Raw genomic sequence first — 18,318 nt, forward strand, 5'->3', positions numbered from 1 at the left:
CTAATCCTCTCCAACCTGGTGGAGCCTAATCCTCTCCAACCTGGTGGATTTGGGATTTGGACTGCATAGTTATTAGAAGGCAAGTGTTAGCTTATTAGGTAAAGGGTAAAGGGACACCTGACCATTAGGTCCAGTCGCGGACGACTCTGGGGTTGCGGCACTCATCTTGCTTTACTGGCCGAGGGAGCCGGCATACAGCTTTCAGATCATGTGGCCAGCATGACTAAGCCGCTTCTGGTGAACCAGAGCAGTGCACGGAAATGCCATTTACCTTCCCGCCGGAGCGGTACCTATTTACTTGCACTTTGACGTGCTTTCGAACTGCTAGGTTGGCAGGAGCTGGGACCGAGCAACGGGAGCTCACCCAGTCACGGGATTCGAACCGCCGACCTTCTGATCGGCAAGCCCTAGGCTCAGTGGTTTAACCCACAGTGCCACCCGTGTCCCTGTTAGCTTATTAGTATGGAGTAAATCTCTATATACTCAATGGGACTTACTTTTGAGTAAAATGCTTAAGTATGTCCTGTAACAAATCTACTAAGTATGGCATACACTTTACTGGACTAGAGCCAACTTGCTGAGATGTATGAAATATTATCTCCATGATATTGAAATCTTGCAGAAACTTGCCCAGATCCAGTTGAAGTTAACATTTCATGTAACTGCTTAAAGCTGACTCTAACACATGGGTAGGCAAACTAAGGCCCGGGGCCTGGATCCGGGAATCAGCGTGTTTTTACATGAGTAGAATGTGTGCTTTTATTTAAAATGCATCTCTGGGTTATTTGTGGGGCATAGGAATTCGTTCATTCCCCCCCCCCCGAAAATATAGTCCGGCCCCCCACAAGGTCTGAGGGACAGTGGACCAGCCCCCTGCTGAAAAAGTTTGCTGACCCCTGCTCTAACATGTTTAAAGACTGCAATCCTAAATGTACTTGGGAAATGAATTTTATTGGAACTTATTCCTGAGTAAATATCCTTAGGATTCCACTGTAACAGAGTAATACCATGTAACCATGTTTACTTGTAAATGCCAGTCTTCAGTAAAGCTTACTCCCAGATAATTGTGCATCTATAGCTCTATGCACACAGACCTGGGGACAACTTTCAAAAGACTAGCTGGGTTTCTGTTGCAGAAAGATAAGCAAGGAGTCTTGTGACACCTTGAGGCCTAACAAATTTATTGTAGCCCACCTTTTTCCTGGAGTTCCCTTCATCAGTTGCATGAAGCATTACCTTCACTTGGCAGGTGTATGTGCACATGCATATTTATTTATTAAATCTTTATTATGCCCTTCAACCGTAGATCTCAAGGCGGTTCACAGCATAAAAATACAAGATAAAAACACAAATATATCCATCAAGCACACACAGGCATGAGTGTACAGAAGAAAGGTATCTATAAAAATTAATAATAAATCTGAACCCCCCTCATCTGACTGGGTTGCCCTCCTAGCCACTCTGGCCGGCTCCCAGCATCCATGGGATCAAATGGCAACAGAATGCAAACAGCGCAGTCAATGACTGTATTTTTTGGTCTGTTCAAGGACACCGCATGGCCCCATCCATTGCTTGCTGAACTTATCTGGGCGCAGTAAGGTCCAGCTGAGCCTCATGGACAGTGCCGGATTTATATATAAGCTAAACAAGCTATAGCTTAGGGCCTGGAAAAAAACCTGGATGTACATTTCCAAAATATAAGATAAAAAACATATCAAATAAAACCTACATGCAACAGCAGTGTTTTGTGTTGTGTATGCTCCTATGGTGTAAGTAATGGGCCCCGCCTGCTAGCCTGCTCCCTAAAATATCACTGGTTTGCTCATTTCTATATATAGGGTGCCTACATTATGCATGGACTGGTTGCATAAATTACCATATAGCATATATTCAACACAAAAAAACAGCGACAATTTGTTGTTGACAAAGGACAGCTGGACATATAAAGGGCCCCATTACCTTCAGTAGCTTAGGGCCTCATGAATCCTAAATCCGGCCCTGCTCATGGAAAGGATGCACCCGAGAAAGGTTGCAAACCAAGACTCGCAATGCAAATCTGCGAAGCCTTTTCTAAATAAATACAAAAACAGCAACACAAAAAAACACACACCCCAACCGCAGCTTCTTCTAGGTTTCTGCGGGAGGCCGGACGTGGCCAGGGAGCTGCCCGGTCTGAGGTTGCTCCTTCATCGTCTCCGCCGACACTTCGCACGCGCGGCCGGTGGGAGGCAGCGCGCGCCCACGAGAGCCGCCCGGCGGACTCATTCCCTTTCCCCGGCGCCGGCTGGTACCCACAATGCACGAAGAGCCCCTGCAGCCGGAGCGGGAGGAGGAGGAGGAGGAGGGAGCCGGCTGCGCGCCTGCATCACCCCCATCCTCCTTGCCCTTCCCAGGTAGCAACATGGCGAGGCCAGCCCAGCCGCCTCCTGAGGAGAAACGGCAGCAGCCGTAGCGGGGCGCCGCGGCAAGACGCCTCGCCTCTCTCGGCGCGCGCCGCCTTGCGCCCCGCCCCGGGCTGGCTGCCTGGCTGCCTGACCGGCCTCCCCTCCCTCGCTGCTTCTCTCGCTCCAGCCCAGAGGCGAAGAGCCGCTGCCATCGCGGCCGGCCGCCTGGAGCCCCTGCAGCGCTGCTGCAGCCATGGCAGCGTCCGAGCTGTACACAAAGGTGAGCGGCGGGGAGTGGAGTGGGGGGGGGGGCGGGCGGGCGGGACGGGCGCCAACGAGGCCTACGCTTCCCCCTCAGCTCAGCCTGCAAAGGCGGGAATGAATGGCGAGGAGAGGCCGAGGCCGTTGCAGGGTGCTTGGCAACGCCGCGGGAGGGGTGTGGGCCTCGTTGCCAAGGGGACGGGTGTGTGTGTGTGTGTTGGGTGGGGAAGAGAATGGGGCCAGGCCCTCGACCAGCGATGGTGGTGTCTATGAGTCACACACAGCAGTGATGGAGGAGACGGGAGATGGTCCCTATGAGCCATTTCTCTCTCATCTCTCCCTCACCTCTCTTTCTGCCGTCCCCACCTTTTTTATTTTATTTTCAAGGGGTGGTTTGGGTTGGGTTAGGGAACGAGGAGCCGGCCTTTGTGGAAGCCCTTCTCCCACAAGCAGAGAGGTTGGGTGTTCCACCTGTCATGGGCGAACTAGTTGAGATTCCTGCATTGCAGGGGGTTGGACTAGATGACCCTTGGGACCCCTTCCAACTCTGTGATTCTACGATGCTTTTATACCTTCCTGTAGCATTCAGGGGATGGCGGGGCTGGGATGGGCAGGTTGTCACCTTCCTGTCAGGGCCTCTTTGGCTAAGGAGCATCTTCCTTGCCTACGTCTCCTTCCTCTCTCCTTCCTGGTGACCTGAAAGTGAAGAAAACAAAGGGACTGCTCCTCATTTGGAGCAGCTCACTCACATGTTACCTTGTTTTATGTCCTGTTCCTCAGCTGTTTCTCTCCACCCGCCTCTTGTAACATTTTCACCACATGCTGTCATCTTGTGGCACCTGAAAGCCTAGCATCATTTATTGCGGCTGGAGCTTTGGGTGGTGGTGAAGGAGAGTTTGCTTTGTCGGCTGTATTATTGCTTGCCTGATGAGGAATTCTGCTCATAATAATCCCAACTACGTGCCCGCTCGAACCATTGCATTTTTACATCTTCTGTTAGATAAGCATGAGTCATGCTTGATTTCCTTATAATCAGCTGGTGTTTGTTTTTGCACAGTAATGAAAACACTCGCAGTTTGGAAGGAAATAGTGCAGAGTGCAGTCCTCGGCAGTGGTGGTTTTTAGGTTTCCTTGTTTTCCAGGGATGCGCAGCTGGTGGTGGATGAAAGCTAGGTTATGTCAAGGGAGGGAAGGGATGCAAGCTCCTTGTCTCTTAGCAGCCTGACTCGGCAGCTCCCTTGGGGAAGCTTCAGTGCTAATGAATTGGGCTGTGTGATGTTTTGGGATAACTAATACAAAGAACACTCTAATTGCAGCATGCAGCATCATGGTTGGTTCCCAAGCTAAACTTTAATTATGACCATAGCTATAGACATGGAACACACACATTGGCTATATGTGTAGCCAAACCTCAGTCATGTGCCTCCTGCTGTAGTTTGGAAGTTCTTTTTATTTATTTAAAAATGCCTGTAAGGAGGGAGATAACAGTTCCCCAGCTATTTCTCTTGTTCCATACAAATTGATGGGGAAAATATGCTATACAGAATAAGAGAAAAGGGGCTTGGTAGTAGATGCATCATATGTCCCTGGTGGTCACATTAGATATCATGATATGTGAAATATCAGCTTTTCAGTATGTATAGATGTGGTATTGTCACAGAGTTCTCCAGCTCAGGGCGTTGTGGCCATGCTTCTTGAATATGCTTCTCAAATTAATTCCTAGCTTTGCTACTAATATTTTTTGTTTCTAGGCCTGATGGGGTTCTGTGAAGCCCAGAGATTGAGAATGTCAAATTATCATTGCTAATGCATTTAAATTAATATCTATCTTCATCTCATTTATTGCATTTATAATCTTGAATTCTAAGCTGTGTCTCCTGGCAAAACTTCACTGATTCTCTTTGTATAGTCAACTTCATCTTCTGCTCTAATAACAAAGACAACCTAGCTAGCTACCGGTAGGTAGTCATCAGGCCAGCCATACAATGCAATCCATTTCCATTTTTCTGTGAACAATATATGGTAGGTAGTATAGAATTTGGGTCTTGCCATTCAAAACAAACCTCTTATCTATTCAATTTATGGAACATCATCTGAACGTTTTTCAGTCTAGGTTGTTGTTCTTTTTTAAACTCTGCTTGGTGGAATTCGGTTTGGGCTCATAAAGCTTGCAGTACAAAAACACGAACTTTTTGTAACTGTATATATTAATATTGTTTTACTTTTTAGCCTTGGGGTAGAGCCTGTACAAGTACTTTTAACTGTGTGTGTTATTGAACTACCAATTATTTTATAACTCATTTTGGACACAAGTTTTTAATTAGTGCTTGGCTTCTAGGAATAAGCTTATCTCTGGTGCATGTGGAATTGTTTGAAGTAGAAGAATAATTGTCCAATGTAAGTAGGGACTGGGAGGTAAACCTCATGCTGAAGCTCTGTAGCAGGGGTCGGCAAGGTTTATCTTGCCTGAGCCGGATTGGTTCCGCAGAGATCCCTCCGTGGGCCAGATCATGCGTGTGTGTGAGCGCACGTGCTTGTTTGGTGCCTGTGCATGCGCAGCTGCGATTTTCAGCGTCTGTGCAGACATGATTTCTGGTGCCGCGCTGTGCCAGTTTAGCACAGCATGCGAGTGGGCGACTCAGTTCAGGGGCGGCTCGTGGGCTGGTCGAAGACCTCCGCGGGCCACTTCTGGCCCATAGACCTTAGATTGGTGGCCCCTGCTCTATAGCGATTCCATGAAGCCCATGCTTTTTGGGGGAGTGGAGAAGAGACTAACTATACATGTCTATTCAGAAGTAAGTCCAATTGAGTTCAGTGGGGTTACTTTCATGTAAGGGCTTTTTGTAGTTAAAAGCAACATTAAAGGACTTTGTGTGTTGGATTTGTCTGAGCACCTGATTTTCCTGGATTGAAGATGTCATAAAAAATACAAACTTCCCACTGGTGTTTTCTTTTTTTATACTATGAAAGGCATGTAAGGCTTCATTCGTGTTTAAATCATAATAGAAATGCTAATGTGGAGATAGTAATTTACACAAATTGGTAATTGGTACAAAAGAAAACAAGGCGGTACAGCATCTGGATCATTTTTTTCTATAGTGGGCATTTATGTGTAAAGTGTTGTCAGACATGAATCACGCCAGGATCTATGCACTAGCTGGAGTTGGCACTTTCTACAGACCAAGCAAACTAATGTTTGTGTGAAGTGATTATGGTGTATAGTAAAATATTCACATGTCAAATAAGTTCCTCCACTCTTAGACTATATCTTATTTCCTAGGAATTACCCAGAAGAAAAAGCAATGAATCAATATCTGAATGTGTCTACAAGTAACATTTGTGTTTTTTCTGTAGAAAAGTGCCTAGGCCTTATTTGTTGCCAGCAGGAGACTTAGTTAAAACACCAAATAAATATAATGGGCCTCTCACTGAGATAAGTGTTCACATTAATGACATCATGCGTTGACTTCAGTGGTGATAGATGCAAGTACAGCCAGGAGCAAGCTGTTTCAAACTCATCATTTTCTAAAACAAGTGGCAGGAACCTTTGCTTACCTTTTCTCGGGTAAGCACATCTCAAGTTGTGCTTTTCTAACTTCTCCCTACTTTTAAAAGATGATTTCTGCTTTTCTTTTAATAAGATGCTGAAGCAAGAAACTGCTGCCTACTTCTGTGCTGTATTGTCCTTCCAATAATATTAAATACTGTAATAAATAAAATATCATTAAATAAAATAATAGTAATAAAAGGAAGGTGCTTTACTGTGTTTCTGCATTTTCTTTTATATATGCTTTCAAATCTTAAAATGTATTCAGTTCTAGGATTTTATGTGTTGAGCTGTCTAGCAATTCCTACAAATATATAATTGCAAAATAGTGGAGTTACCTCCCCACTGAGTTGCATCTCATACCAACTTACCGGTAGTATTTTTTTCAGACACCAGGTAATAAACAACACTTTTTAAAGCAGGCTTTTAGTGGCTGATGAGTTCAGTCCTCTAATGATATATTTAATTTTGCTTTTTATATAATTTAATATTTTATGGATATAACAACAACAACAACAACAACAACAACAACAACATGTGTGTAACCACACTGATAATTTTCAATAAAGGGTGTTATAGAAATCTATGTTATGCTAGCATTGGAAATAAATAAGGCTACTTCCAATTTACTGAAGTAAAGTAACACTAGTCTACCATCTCTGTTAATTCAGTTACTGAAAAATGAAACAATTATTCAAAATTTCTATGCATATTGCTTTTTGGAAATTTGATTCCCAGCCCCCCGCAAAAAGATCTAGTCACTGCTACCCAATTCTTCTATCTTTCCCTTTCTGGTGGCTAGAAATACTTCATCATCACAGTTTTCAAGCTCAGTTATATGACAGCAGGAACTGGTAGCCTAGAGAAACAGCTTTCTTGGAAAAACTTGCCATAAAATTGCAACAGCACAGCAAGACAGAAACAGGTTTGATTCTTCCCAATTAAACCCAGACACTGTGTAAACAGTACCCAGCTAACGGAAAATGTGAACTAAGTGAAAGAGTTTCCAATCAGCTTTGTAGACTGACAGGTCTGAAGCTGTGAAAAAATTGAGCAGATCAACTGCTAAATACTGTATTGGTTTAGAGTGCTTCATCTGAACACTGAGTTTATTCGGAGGAAATGAAATCACCCTGGGCAGGGCTGCCTAATGGAGTTCTGTTCGTGGAAGTGAGTTCTTGCCCCACAAATCAGTCATAGGGGATGTATTTTGAAATGCACATAGACTTGTACAGTTAAAAATTAAACTTGTAATTTTTGCTCCATGAACAATGATTTATTCAGCCGGAGTTAATTAGTTGAGCTGTTTTTCACAGAGCAAGAAAAATGCAACGAAACCTCCCAAACACCCTTCAGAACAAACATCCTCACTTTTGTATTGGCACATGGATATTTAAAGCGGCTTGCTTAAACGACACTAATAAGAGCAGACATCCAGCAGAGCCAATTTAAATACGGCAGAGTGACAGCAGTTATTTCCTGTGTACATCTTGGGGGTTGTGGTTTTTCAAATGCAAGCAAAGTGACAATGAGTAAAGGTGTAAAGTCAATCATGGCTCTATCCAGTATGGTTAGGTGTACCATGAAATACAGTATAGAATCATATAATTGTAGAGTTGGAAGGGACTCTGAGGATCATCTAGTCCAACCCCCTGCAATGCAGGAATACACAGCTGTCCCATATGGGGATCAAACTTGCAACCTTGGCATTATCAGCACCATGCTCTAACCAATTGAGCCTGTGTGTTCCTTACCCTTGACACAGTTATCAGTCAGGCAATTTTTGGCCACTTCTATCCACAATTTGGGATGGAAAGCATGTGGGTGTTCATATGTGACATGCTTTTGGACTTCAGTACCCATATTAGAAAATCATGTTAAGTCTTATAGCATGTGTCTGGCTTCATCTTGAAAGGCTTCCTTAACAATTTCCTAACAGTGGCACTTGTGCTTTGCTCTTAAATTCCTTTGCCACTTAAAGCAAAGCCAATTTACTCTGGGGTGTGGCAGATTGTTAGTAGATAAATGCTGAATAGGCTCAAATCTGAGAACCACCAACCACTCCCTGGATTCTGCTCCTTTGTGATGTGACACAGTACATGAATCAGCACTTTGTGAGATGGTTCAGCAGAATAGCTTAAAGAGGATTGGAAATGGAAAATTCCAGAGTTCTACTGCTGTGATGCTAAGTAAGAATGGATTTGCACATACCTTTACTATGCAGATTTTTGAGTTTCTTTCATATGCAGCATTCCCTCCACCATGTGTGATGCACATCTAAAAGGGTCAGTAGCAGTAACATGTGCTTAGCTGCTATATGATAAAAAGCAGGCACAAGCCAGGTACACCCTTTGCTACCTGTATTCTCCTGAATCATTTATCATGGGACTGTTTATTAAAATGGTAAAGAGTGTGCTATAAATGTGAAGGAAGTGGGAATATTATAGCATAGAATCAAGCAGTCAATCTAATACAACCCCCTAATTTAGGTAGGTTATAGAATATAAGCACTTAAAACAGATCAATCTTGTTTCTGTATCTTGGTGTGGCTTTTCTTAGCTCCTTTTGTAAGTATTGTGTAGTCTTGCCTGTGTTTCTCTAGGTATGTTAGAACTGGAGAAACAAGATCCACGAAAGGCAGGTGTCTGGGAAATACCGTATTATCTAAAGGTCTTGCTTTAAGCAGGGGAACAGTACAGTGGTACTTCGGGTTACAAATGCTTCGGGTTACAAACTCCGCTAACCCGGAAGTAGTATCTCGGGTTGAGAACTTTACCCCAGGATGAGAATGGAAATTGCATGCCGGCGGCATGGCAGCAGCGGGAGGCCCCATTAGTGAAAGCGTGCCTCAGGTTAAGAACAGTTTTGGGTTAAGAACGGAATTCCAGAACGAATTAAGTTCATAACCCGAGGTACCACTGTATTGCCATTAAATGAATATGTAACTCTGGAGCTGTCACATGACTAAAGAAATCTTTGTTCAGTATACATGTGGATTTTAGTAATTTGACATATGAGAAAAACTGTTAGTTCTAAAGAAAAAGCATGGTACTTTTGTTTTTAGATGATGGATGCAAGTGTTTGTGAGCAGGCATCATCTTAAACAAGGTTACCTCCTTCCCTCCCATGTAAGAGGGAATTATTTCATTAGTATTCAATGCTAAAGCATGATTTTGTATTACTAGGTAGAGCTTGCACACTTCTCCCACTCTTCCAGTGCAGCTGCGAGTTGTTCAGAATCTTTTGCTTCCACTTTCAACTTATTGTCCTAACCTGGGCATAGTCTTCTCCATGGATAGTGGAAAGAAGCCAACTTCAAACAATAGTTCACGAAGCTGGCTTGTTTTCACTAACCAAAGTTAAGACTAACCACAAGACAGCATGCTAAAGTGAGGTTAATCTAAAGGAGAAGTGAACTTTCCTTATCTTCTCACAGCTGTACTGCAAGGAGGAGGAGGTGAGCCCAAGGTTCACTGTGGTTCATCTTTGTAATGCTAAACCATGACTCCATCAGATGTCAAGGAGATCAGTAACAGTCAGTAAAAGTATACAATATTTAGAAGACATTTGAAGGCAGCCCTGTACAGTGGAACCTCAGAAGCCTATGAACTGAAATGTTTCAGCTCCTGAACGATCAAAAACAGGAAGTGATTGTTCCGGTTTTCGAATGATTTTAGAAAGTCGAACATCTGGCGCAGCTTCCGATTGGCTGCAGGACGCTCCTGCAGCCAATTGGAAGCCACGCCTTGGAAGTCAAACGTTTTGGAAGTCAAATGGACTTCCAGAACAGATTCCGTTCGACTTCCAAAGTACGTCTTTATAGGGAAGTTTTTTAATATTTGATGATGTTGGAGGAAGCTCTTTTTAGTCTGGGTTCAGACCTGGTTTGGGGACAGAATCAACCTTGATCGCCCTGATAGATGCTTTGCTTCAGGAGAGGGATGGGTGGAGTATCACCTTGTTGCTCTTGTTTGATCTTTCGGTGGTTTTCAATACCATGGACCATGGCTTCCTTCTGAGAAACCTCCAAGAATTGGGAATTGGTAGCACTATATTTATTGCACTTCCACTCCCTATTTACGGTGCTGTGTTCAGATAATAGCTTTGTGGAATTATGTGTCTGCCCCGGCAGTTTGGCTGTGGGGTTTCGTAGGGTACTATTTTGACCCCAATATTGTTTGATATCTAGCTGAAGCAACTGGGAGCTCCTATGAGGAGATTGAGGGCACTGCGCTATCAGTATGCAGATATCACCCAGATCTGCTTTTCTGTTAAATCTGAATCCGGAGAAGCTGTGGTTATTTGAACTGGTGTCTGGATGCAGTGGTGGGCTGGGTGAGAGCCAACCCCCCTCCCCAATCCTGAATCCTGGCAAGATGGAAACTCTGGGCAAGCACGTATGAGGTTTGGAAATTTGGGAAGTTCTGGATGAGGAACAGGTATGTAGCTTGGGAGTGCTGCTATATTCACCTTTGCTACTATGCGTAAGCTGGTTTTGTCAGGGTGTGGGAGCTGTTCCACACTAATGCCCCTGTCTACCTGAGGATACATGTGTATCGTTTACCGTATCAACAATTTTGGACACGAATCTGATGTGCAAATGTGCATCGGAATGCACATTGCAGTTTCGTTGCTGCCCTTTTGCGCAATGTTATTTTACAGTGGGATGTGCATTCTATGGGATGTGCATTCTGTGAAGCATCCTCATCTATGCCCTGGCACAGCTAGTAATCTTTTAACTGTGTGACCATTTTATGGGACTGAGTATAGATTTCAGGAATAATAGTCTTTGTAGCAGTGCTGCTATAGCCATTGTGTGTAGTTGTTGATGGCAATAGTGACTTAGTAGTTCTTTTGCAGAAGTGGGAGTTGTTGTTGTGTTTTTTTTTTTGCATATAATGGATGCAAGCAGGAGGTTAGAGAGGCAGGCCTGAATGTGTGAGAGGTTGACAGGGGCTGGAAATAAAGTAAGAGAAACATGGGGGGAGGGCAATCATGAAGCCTTAACTTTTTTTTAACCATCAGATTTTACTTCATGGTGCAGAATATGGAATATGAACATCCCTGTGAACTTCCCTGTCTGTTAAATTATCATTTTAATGGAGGAAGTAATTGGGAGCGCATCATTTGATAAGATGTAAGAGCACTTAAAGCTCTCTGCTTAATGTAAATGGATAGAGGAACTTTTTTATTATTGTTGTAAAAGTAATGTTTGGAGGAATGTTTTTGAATATCACCATTTGATGACTATCACAAGACAGTTGGGTTTTATCATTCTTTCAAGTGGCATGGAAAGAAAACACTCTCGCTCTTTGTGCTGCAAAGGAAGTCAAATTGCCCTGACAATGGAGGAATTCAGTGATCTGACATGGCTGTCAAACATTGGCCTTTACAGGGGCGTTATGGTTGGTTTTTCTGTTGCTTTGAAAGTGGGTAATATCAGTCCTGCAGATGAGCTGGGTGACGCCTGCTAGAGTCAGTCTGAACTGTGTGGCTGATCAGTTTGCCCACTCTCAGAAATACGTCTTACTGCGTGAAGGACATATTGCTTGTGAAGGCGAAAATGCTTGCTGCTCAGATTACCAGGAGTTTGCACCACCAGAGATACTGGAAAAGTGTTGATTTGGACTATATGTATGTTAAAGTAAGTTTATCTTCTCTCCTCACACATACCTCAACTGTGAATCTAGCACCATTATCTATGCTAGCTAACTTCTTGCTACTTTATCTAAACATGGCCGCAGTCCTATGTCCAGTTACACAAGAAACTTACTGGCTTCAATTGTAATTGGATGCAAGATTGCATATAAATATACATTTTACACATATTGTGGGCAAGCCATAAGGCGTATGGTTTAGTTGTATAAATAAGGTTAATCAGACTATGTTAAGATAACTTTTATAGAGTGAAACTGTCTTTGGTATGTGTACTTTCTTCTTGTCGCTATGCTATGTTTGGGAATTGTAATGGCTTTTGAGGGAGTTTTCCCTCCCATACTGTTGTCAGTGTACTAATACTAAAACAAATGATAAAATAAGCTTTTCAGCTTTGGAATGCTGATTTGCTTTCTAATTATTTGCTTTTGGATAGTTCTGTAACATAATACTTTGGAGGAAGGGAAACTTATCTAAGTATATGTTGATCAGCTAAGCTTTGAGAAAACTGAAGAGCAAGTAAAAACAATTCGTTAGGTATTTTTCTATTTAAGCATACCTGAAGAGAGATTTAAGCTGCTGTCCTGTCCACATATACTTAGGCAGTGGTTCTCAAAGGGTGGGGCAGGAGAGGATGGAAAGTGTGTGGGAAGATTCAAGAACAACATTATATTTTGGGAATGATTCATGCGGCTACGTTGTTTTATACTATCTGCATGTCTCATGATCATATTATAGTTGTGTTCTATGTTGTAATTCGAGCACTGCTAGGAGTTGTTTCTTTTCGTTTTCCCATGTATTTCTTAGCAATAAAATTTTTGGTGTGGCACAAGAAAGTTGTTATTCTGAAAGTGTGGTCCAGAGAAAAAAGTTTGAGAAGCACTGTACTTGGGTGAAAGCCCGATAGAACACCTAAGCCAGGGGTCAGCAAACTTTTTCAGCAGGGGGCTGGTCCACTGTCCCACAGACCTTGGGGGGGGGGTGGGCTATATTTTGAAGAAAAAAAAAAGACCAAATTCCTATGCTCCACAAATAACCCAGAGATGCATTTTAAATAAAAGGACACATTCTACTCATGTAAAAACACACTGATTCCCGGACTGTCCGCGGGCCGGATTTAGAAGGCGATTGGGTTGGATCCAGCCCCCAGTCCTTAGTTTGCCTACCCATGACCTAAGCCTTTCTTCTGAGTACCGTATATACTCGAGTATAAGCCGACCCAAATATAAGCCGAGGCACCTAATTTCCCTACAAAAATGTGGGAAAGCTTATTGACTCAAGTATAAGCCGGTTCACCTTTGCCACTGTGGTAGAGGAGGAACGAGCAGCCCAAAGCAGCCATTTGGGCTGCTCCTTCCTCTTCCTCCTTTGCTGCTGTGGAGCTCACCCCGTCGCAGGGTTTCGAACCGCCATTCTTCTGATCAGCAAGCCCTAGGGCTCTGTGGTTTAACTTACAGCGCAATGTTCCCTTGTGTTATACAGAGCAGGCTGGGATCCTGTCCTGTTTAAGCAGGAGCCAGGGAAAGTGAGCACCTGTGGGGTTTTAATACTTCCTTAACTGATAGGCTTTCTGCCTTCTGGGGTCTAAAGTTAGCATTTATGTGAGCAGTTCAGGAATGGAACAAGCTGCCTGGGGAGAGTAAAGAACCACCGTTCTTGTACACTTCTTAAGGAATGGTTGACTTGAGTATAAGCCGAGGGCAGCTTTTAAAGCACAAAAAGTGTGCTGAAAAACTAGGCTTATACTCAAGTATATAGGTAAGTACTGGTATTTGTAGGATTGGACTACAGTATAAGTCTCTCTGGCTTTTGAGTTCGTGTTTCTCACTCATCCCCATTACCTGATATATCTTCCCTTTCAGCCTTGCAATATTTTGGAGGCTACAATCTGATTAGGTTATTGCGGGGGTCAGCAACCTGCGGCTCCGGAGCCGCATGCGGCTCTTTTACACGGCTGCCGCGGCTCTGGGGCGGATACGCCCGCCCACTTCTCCAGCTGGCAGCAACCGCCCTCCAGCTGGCCGGCGGCCCGCCCTCCGGAGGCTGAGGGCGCTGCTCAGGGGCGTACCCAGGATCACCTGGCCTTGAACAGCGGGGCAGCGGGGCTTGGAGGCGGTGGGGACGCAGTAGAGGTGGCGCAGTTCAGCCGAGGGCTCTGGCGGGGAGCGCGCCTGAGGCGCGCATGCTCCTTCGGGAAGAGATGGAGCTGGGTGAGCGGGAGGGGGGACTTTGAAGACGCCGCCTCCGCCTCCGAAGCAGGCGCCCATGGGAGAGGCCGCCCCCCGAGCCTGCCTGGCGGGACCAACCCTGCCCAGCTCCGGGAGTCTTCCTAGCGTGGGACAGGGGAGCTCCGAGGTCGGCGGGTATGTGGGACCCCGCGGCATCCAGAGGCAGCTGGGAGGCGGGATGGGGGCAGGAAGGGGGCCTTCAGACGCGTCCCCGCACGGGCACTGGAGGCCAGGACTCCTCGGCTGGGTCGTGGGACCGCGGGGGAGGGCTGGCCGCGGTTCCTCTCGGAAGGCTGCTGGCTGCTGCATCGAGGCGACGACGAGGTAGGCAGCTGCGGGCTGGGCCAGGGGCGGAGGGTGGCGGGCGAGGGCGAGGGGGGAAGCCCTCTTTTTAAAAATGGTCGAGGAAGCGGCGCCTGTTTCCCTGCCGCTGCCTCCTTCGCTCCTGGTTCCGCTCGCAGCCTCAGACCGCGCTCTTGCGGGTGCACGTCTCTCTCCGCCCCGGAGCAAGGCCGGGACGTTTTGCAGTTTTTCCTCTGTCCTGAGTGTGTATTAGAGGAGCCTTGACAAAGCACCTGTTGGCATGGAAGAGAGGAGTCCTAACTTGGATCTGTGTTCATGTGCAAAATCTATCGCCATTGTCATTAAGGGGGCAGGGAACTCCCCTAAAAAGGTTTGAACACCACGAACTACTACAGCCACCTGTATGCAAGTCAGCACAAACATCACAGGCTTCTCTGGTGCAATTCTGTGCTTTATTTAGCAAGAGAGGAGGTTGGAAGAGGTGAACATAGCCTCTGGTCTGGAATATTAAGGGTAAAAGACACTAAGATTATTGTAAAAGCCAGCAGTCTTCAATAAGACATGGGACAAACATTTAACACAAGTGTGCAGTTGAGGACTCATTTTTTAAAAAACAACAACAAATCAAATATTTGTATGCTGTTGCAACCCACCTTGGATCAGGCTGTGACCTGGTAGTGGTCCCCAGGGTGGATAAAAATGAATGATTTTTTTAAATAAAAAAAAATGGATTTTTTAAATTTAAATCGGATTTTTTTAATTTAAATCGGATTTTTTAAAATTTAAATCGGATTTTTAAAAATAAAATGCAGTGTTATATTTGTTTTAAATGTCGCAATGGTTTTGCGGCTCCCAGATTTTTTTTCCCCTTCGGAAACGGGTCCAAGTGGCTCTTTTGGTCTTAAAGGTTGCAGACCCCTGGGTTATTGAATCTCCAGTGAATCTGCTTACTAACAGCTGAATTGAACTGAAAAAGAAGGTTCTCCAGAATGTGGTATCAGGCAGAACTTCCTGGTTAGACAACAAAGCAAACAAGTTATATTCCTCAGGGGTTTCTTCTCAGGGTGTGCCTGACTAAGAACACGGAGAGAAAGTAATGGTTTTAAAACGAAGGTGTTCTAACAGAAAATACGCTTGTAGCTTCTGGGCAAGGACTCCTGTTTCCTTAAGAGTTTTTCCCAAGTCTGCTAATGAGCTTTTTAAAAGAGAGGTTCTCTGGTACTTAAAGCAGAAAAATGAATGTTTCAAAAACAAAAACGACTATCTTCTATCTGCTTGATACCACTGGACATTTTGAAACGTGATACATCTATTTGATTTAGTTTATTTAAACATTTTGCTCTGCTTTTAGGCCTCCAAAAAACTCCCCCCCCCAAATAATTTCTCATAGTTTTTCATTTAAATACAAGAACAACATATAACGACAGTAACTTGTCCAGTGGTACATTCTTAAATGTAATATGCCATAGTTGATCTGTGAGATTATGTAGATTATATTCTAAAGCAGGATTAATGGCATCTACCTTTAAAGTAGCCCTAATGGGATTGCTCCAAGAGCTGTCTAGATCAGGAAAAGCATTGGATAAGGATTTATTCCATAATTTGAGTATGGCTGGACACACTTCAACCATTGGCGTATAACAGGTCAAACTTTCTGGTAGATGCCAGATATAAGAATCAGAAGTGTAATACTTGTCCATTTCCAGGTTATGATCAATCTGTGGTTTTTCTGATTTATATCTTATTTCCCATGTTGGGAAAAGCAATATGAGAGATAGGCTAAAATGAGTGATTTCAGTTCTGTTTAATGTCTTTTGACCTTTATATCTGTGATAATTAATTTTACCGTTAGCTCTGTTTCCAGATGCTTTGTTTTTTTTTTTTTTTTAAACATATTTATTGATTTTCCAACATATATTTCCAATTACCAAACAAATTACAATGCCAAATTAATTATACAATTCCAATTATAACAATTCCAATTATGCCAAATTTTTAACTTGTGAATTCCCCATGTCTCGGACTCCGGAGCGCTTTCTTATGATCTTTTCCAGTTGCTTCATAAAGTCAATATTTTCACAGCCTCTGATAAATGCCAGCAAGCAGACACTCTTATAGTAAATAATGTCTCTGTGTGGAAAAAGCCATCCTCTCCCAATATCGCATTTCGGCTGACGCCATCTTGAAAGTCTCTCATAAATCAAACTTGTAAATCAAACTGCGACACACCAATTTCTTCCCCTGTGAGCCGTCCCCACTCCTTTCCGGGAGGGCCAGACCCTCGTAAATTCCACTATCAATCGTCCATCAAATCCGGCTTCTCCCTTTGAAGTGGTGTACAGCTCCACAGGCTATCATCAGCACTCGGCAGTTAATTCTAGCTGCGTCACAGCCAGCCGAGGATCCTCCATTTCTGTTGAGTCAAGTCCAGATCAAGTTTCACCTCCACACAGTTTATTTTTGTAATTTCCATTCTAATTTCCATTCTGTCTTTAAAGTCCACTTGCCATTTGCCTGTGAAAGTGGATTTTCTAGGGGGAGGTTTCGCCCGTGTTAAGTAGATATTGAGGCAAAACAAACGGAGATTCCAGAGCTTACCCCCCCTTCTTTTCCCTCCTTCACATACCAATGTAAAGTCCGCGTCTTCTTCCAATCTTCATTCTTAATCACTCAGGGCTGCAGTTAGCAACATTCTTCCCACTCCTTTGTCCGAGACATGCCCAAAATCTTTAAACAAATTTATATATCCAATTAAAGGGAGCGTGCACGAACGGGGCCGGCTCCAGGAGCTGCATCTGAAAACGAGCCCTATGTGCCCAGACTCCCCCACCGGTCCCGAAGGACCCAAAGCGGGTTAAGGAGTACCGCGGGCAAAGGCAGCCCTCCCCGTCGTCCCGGGGAGGTGGGAGGCTGCTTACTCCCATCGCAGCCGCCAAATTAACTCGTGATAGATAGCAAAGATGTTAAAGTCCGCCATCCTCCCGCTGTGCACGCCGGGAACTCCTGTGTTTCCAGATGCTTTGATGGGCTCTGTTATTTTTGAGAAGGCACAAATAACCTAAGCATATAATATAAATAAATGCTACAAATACTGGTATATTTTCAGAATTGCATTATATGATGTATTGCAATTCTTGAGATTGAGAGCTAAATTGTGTATAGTCAAATCTTCTATATCCAGGCACCTCAAGGGTGTATGTGGTTTATATAGGAAGTTGTCAGGAAAAGAGGAGAGATCTTAAGAATTGAACGGAACAGAGAAACTGTTTATCTAGCAGTTGTATAGGGAAGACTAATTAAACATCTGGTCAGGAAGAGAGATGTGCAGTGTATTCAGCTTTGATCTCTTTGGAGTACCAGAGACCGGAACAGTTAATGCATCATGAGATTCAAGTACTGTATTTGCATTTTGTCCCACGTATCAAAGACTTTGCTTCTGGAGACTTGCATTCCCAAAGAATTAGATATTATGAAATGATATTGCTGGATTGTTCTTAACTAGAGGTGTGGTTCACTCCCCCCCCCCTTAGTCTCTTAAACATCTTATTGGGACACTGCTTTTTTCAGCATAGGTCAGTTGAATTTCAATGGGACCTGCACAAGTGGAGTGTGATCTTCATAAGCCTATTTATATGGGGATTCCTGGAATTTTTAAACTATTTGGTACTTTAAAAATCAGTAGTAAATGTGAGTAACTAAACTTGGTTGGTTTGGTTAACTTGAAGACTTTTAAGCATAAGAAAAGCCCTACAGAATCAGACCAAATGTCCATCTTGCCAATGCTTCTGGGAACCTCACCAGCAGGGATGAAGGCAATAGCCCTTTTCTGTTGTTTCTTCCCCAACTCCTGGAATTCAAAAGTAGACTTTCTCTGAGTATGGCATTTCCATGTTGCAGTCATAATGAATAGCAGTTGATGGAGTTATAATTCATGGATATA

General features: G+C 44.0%; 1 protein-coding gene across 5 annotated transcripts in view; it reads left to right on the forward strand.

Annotated features, from left to right (window-relative positions):
- The first annotated feature begins 2,549 nt into the window (after window positions 1–2,549).
- The window catches only part of MYO5A (myosin VA), a 112,853-nt gene continuing 97,084 nt past the window's right edge, over window positions 2,550–18,318 (forward strand). For 4 of the 5 annotated variants that reach the window (XM_033167222.1, XM_033167226.1, XM_033167225.1 and 1 more), the window contains exon 1: window positions 11,741–11,836. In XM_033167222.1, coding sequence (XP_033023113.1) covers window positions 11,756–11,836 — 81 coding nt within the window. In that variant the 5' untranslated portion in view covers window positions 11,741–11,755. Of the gene's footprint in view, window positions 2,665–11,740; window positions 11,837–18,318 lie in introns of those variants that run through there. The other variant, XM_033167224.1, reaches the window with a different exon arrangement.

Source organism: Lacerta agilis, chromosome 13 (assembly GCF_009819535.1).
Source record: "Lacerta agilis isolate rLacAgi1 chromosome 13, rLacAgi1.pri, whole genome shotgun sequence".
Taxonomy (NCBI): domain Eukaryota; kingdom Metazoa; phylum Chordata; class Lepidosauria; order Squamata; family Lacertidae; genus Lacerta; species Lacerta agilis.